This window comes from Zophobas morio, unplaced genomic scaffold, assembly GCF_036711695.1.
Source record: "Zophobas morio isolate AGI-343-1 ecotype UQ-CSIRO unplaced genomic scaffold, CSIRO_AGI_Zmor_V1 ptg000017l, whole genome shotgun sequence".
In the NCBI taxonomy this organism is placed as follows: Eukaryota; Metazoa; Arthropoda; class Insecta; order Coleoptera; family Tenebrionidae; genus Zophobas; species Zophobas morio.
In genome coordinates, this window is record NW_026972122.1 from 7,402,602 (window position 1) to 7,406,376 (window position 3,775).

Sequence of the window (3,775 nt, forward strand, 5' to 3'; positions counted from 1 at the left end):
AAACTGAAAAAATAGTTGAAAAATGGTGGAAAATGTCAAAAGTGCTAAAATCTGTCTTATCTTACCAAATACTAGCCCCGCCCACCCACCCTCTGTTTTCTTGGAGGGTGTGTCATTTGCCAAAATCAGTCTTATCTTAGCAAGTACTAGCCCCGCCCATCCTCCACTAATACGCCTGTTAAAATCATCCGACGTATTTTGAATTAATTTATAGTATATCTTGTTTTTAATAAAGACATTATTATTTAACTAAATTGTACTAGTAATAAATATTTAATATGACAGGGGTCTTTAAAATACGTTACTTTGTCAGTGTGAGGAGTTTTAAGCGATTGTTTAACACACAAAAAAGAAGAAAACAATAATATCTTCAGATTTTACAAAAAAAATTTTACAGAATTAATCTTCTAGGAGCGAATAAAATATTTTCACCAGTTGGTCCTTGAAATTTTTGCTTACATCAGTAGAGCAAAAATTCTTAATTTTTAATTATTCTATCACGCTATTGGATTTATGTGACGCAAATTTAATATTACTACACATAATTCCTTTATTAGAGAAAATTCGAAATTTAAGTAAACCCATTACAATTAATGCTGAGAATATAATTCATGGATCACATGACCCCATTTCTTCCAATAGAATTTGTCCATGCCCTTAGTTACATGTCTATCACAGCGATAATAATTTTATTGCCTTATTGTGGTCTGTTGCTACCTAAATTTAAAAACTGTCTAATTTGACAAATTTTAGAATTTCATAAATTTTTTTGTCTATTATGGCTTGCCAACGTTGGGAGCAAGCTCAAAACGACGAAACCAATTCTATTATCAAAAAATATGTTCATTTATTATATTCTCATGTTGAATATAACTCGTGATATGATTAATAATCGAAGATATGGCTCGTGAAACCGAAGCAGCACATTCAACTCGTGCTTCGCACTCGTTGAATCTGCAGCTCGGTTTCACTCGAAATATTATCGATAATAATCATATCACTTGTTATATTATAATTGAAAATACCATCTACTCAGTACCTGGATTTATGGAGTAAAGGCAAGGAATAAATAAATGTCTGAAGACTTATCTACTAACCTGCATGTACAGAAGATGTACAACAAATAGAATTATTTTTGATAAATAATATTGTCTCCATGTTTATTTTATTTTTTTATTAAAAACGAACATCTGAACACAAATAATAATTCAGGTTTTGAAGTTGCTGAGAAACAAATTTCTGTTATCCAAGTATGTGACATGTCCAAACTACTCCATGTATTTTACGTAGAAATAAATTTCGGGTTTCAACAAAACTAGTTATGAATCGTATAACTTAAAAGAAGTGTCTTTTGTTGATACTGCTAGTATAGAGATTTTACAACTTTCACTATAATTAATACACCTATGTAATTGTTCTTCTAGTTTGTACTTTCTACATCTTCTTCGTAAGATTTATTTTCGTATCCGATATTTTCTTTTTCGGTCGTTGCTTCTGTCTCAACAGCCCAAGGCTGTATATCACCTGAGGCAAATATCCCATATACAATACTCCCGAACACAAATATACCTCCAGCTATGCAAAAAACAATTTGCCATTCATGAGGACTCTGCAAAAAGTCGCAACATTCTTTTTGTTTACAACTTAGTGAAACTTACAGAAGTCGTGACAATAAAACCAGTAACCAAAGGCGTTAAGATTCCTGCCAAAGTAGCAAAAGTGTTACTAATACCCATAAGAACACTGGCATGCTGTGGAGCGACGTCTAAATAATTAACCCTATTCAAACACACTGTGAAAAATGAAAGCTAATCAAGATTTAAATTATTACCCAAATCCTGACCAAGTACAAACTCCCAAACCAACAGCCAAAACCAAGCAGACAACAGTTCCTGCAGCTGTCGTCAAATAAACAGCTGCCACCATAAAAATCGCATGCAATATGAAAGACGTGCAAGTAAAAATTTTTCTGACTTGTGTTGTAGTGAAAACTTTCTTCTCACGAAGCCAGTCAGCTAAATGTCCGGAAAACTGCATCATTATGGCCATAGCCAGATAGGGTAGACCAGACAGAAAACCCGTTTTACCCAAATCATAGTCAAACATATCTGAAAAAGCCCTATTAAGGAGGTCGGTCAGTGGTGTTAGAATTAGACCGACCTTTCATGAAAGTGGGAAGCTGTGTCAAAAGAGTATAAAACCCCCAGTTGTCCACAAAGTGCGACACAATGATAGCCCACACTGGAATTGAAGTCAAAATTTGTTTCCAAGGATGCTTTATATCGCGTTTGGCTTCAACATTTCCCAATGAGTGCTTGATGTATTCTAGCTCGTCTTGGGAAATTCGTGGATCGTCTATTGGTGACTCAGATACGAAAAAGCACCAAAATACATACCATACTAGAGCTATAGCACCGAAAACGTAGAAGACACTCGGCCATCCCAGTTCTGTCGCTAAGTAAGCACTTGCTGGCATTGATATGACTGTGCCTATGTAGCTTCCGGAGAACGATATAGTCACCAACCTTGCCCTTTCCAGAGGAGGTGCCCATCGAGCCCAAATTGAATGCATGCAAGGATATGTTACTCCTTCGAATATTCCTTCGATTATCCTTATAGCGAGTAAGAGATAAACGCTGACTGTGGTTAACCAGGGTGTTAATAGAGTTAAAAATGCTGTGACAGCTATTCCTATTCCGTAGACACGTTTGCCTCCAATTTTGGCAGAGATCCAGCCGCCAAAAAATTGGGTGGTGATGTATCCATAGAAGAAGGAGCTTAAAACCAGGCCTTGGGTGGTGGAGTCCCAGTCAAATTCGGGTCCCTAGAATTGCCCATTGAAATTTGACTCGGGTTAGATAAAAAAACACAAACATACATAAACTATGGTGCCATTTTCTAAGGTTGTAGTTTTATTTTCAACCATTGCCACAATAGCGATGCTTAGATTGGCTCTGAGGGCGTACACGTTGAAGAAACCGAAAAATGCAAAAATGGCAACAATGTAGCGACGTCTTTTCCAGAACTTCCACATGGGGTAATTTTCTGTACTAAAAAAAATGATTACACGAGAGGTTACAAAAGTCAATAATTTTGAACATTATTTACTTACACTATTTTGTCTGATAATTGTGGTGGTTGTTTTTCGTTAATCACGCTCATTGTAATTTGTTTATGTATATTTCAGACACACTACCTATTTGTAAAACTTGATAAAATAACTAAAGTGAGAACTACACTGATCAGCTTGTGCTGATAATATTTTATAATTACGTCAGTTTAAACCTTTATAATACCTAATTAAATAGGTATCATTAATATTCTCATAATCTCTATCATAAAATTAATTAAATCTCCTTAATAAAACATAAAAAAGGAAAACCACCGTAGTAATCTTGCTGACAATAACTACTCACTTACCCACGTGTTGACATATGTATAATTTGATCAACAATATTACATAACGCGATTTAAGTATTAAAACAAATAAGTAGTCATACCCAAGAAATCTGAAAAATACTTGTGTGAAAATTTACTTTCCAGCTATGCTTTAAAAATAAAACTGGTTTTAGAACACCTGTATAAGTAATTATTTTTTTTCTGATAAAATCAATAATTAAATGCCATTGTTTCAAAAGCCATACATGACGTCCGAACAATTATTATTGTTTTTATTTTCCATTCATTTAAAAATAATACTACGTCTTTAAAATAAGAGACAAAGATCTGTATAATAGATAACCAGAGATTAATAACCAAAGATCTAAATAGAACG

General features: G+C 34.1%; 1 protein-coding gene across 1 annotated transcript; it reads right to left on the reverse strand.

Annotated features, from left to right (window-relative positions):
- Positions 1–1,159: 1,159 nt before the first annotated feature.
- LOC135130068 (sialin-like) lies at positions 1,160–3,252 on the reverse strand. Its single transcript, XM_064057383.1, has 6 exons — positions 3,113–3,252; positions 2,879–3,050; positions 2,161–2,824; positions 1,832–2,108; positions 1,659–1,779; positions 1,160–1,609 (listed from the first exon to the last, which is right to left on the reverse strand). Exons 1-6 carry the CDS (start codon positions 3,160–3,162, stop codon positions 1,421–1,423), a joined length of 1,473 nt encoding a protein of 490 aa, XP_063913453.1. The 5' UTR covers positions 3,163–3,252; the 3' UTR covers positions 1,160–1,420.
- Positions 3,253–3,775: the final 523 nt, after the last annotated feature.

Excerpts from the sequence above, each read along its gene's own strand:
- LOC135130068 (XM_064057383.1), bottom strand. The coding sequence starts at position 3,162 with ATGAGCGTGATTAACGAAAAACAACCACCACAATTATCAGACAAAATA. Across the intron at positions 1,780-1,831 it reads TGTACTTGGTCAGGATTTGG|GGTTAATTATTTAGACGTCG; the intron begins GTAATAATTTAA and ends GTGTTTGAATAG. Across the intron at positions 1,610-1,658 it reads GTTTTATTGTCACGACTTCT|AGTCCTCATGAATGGCAAAT; the intron begins GTAAGTTTCACT and ends GACTTTTTGCAG.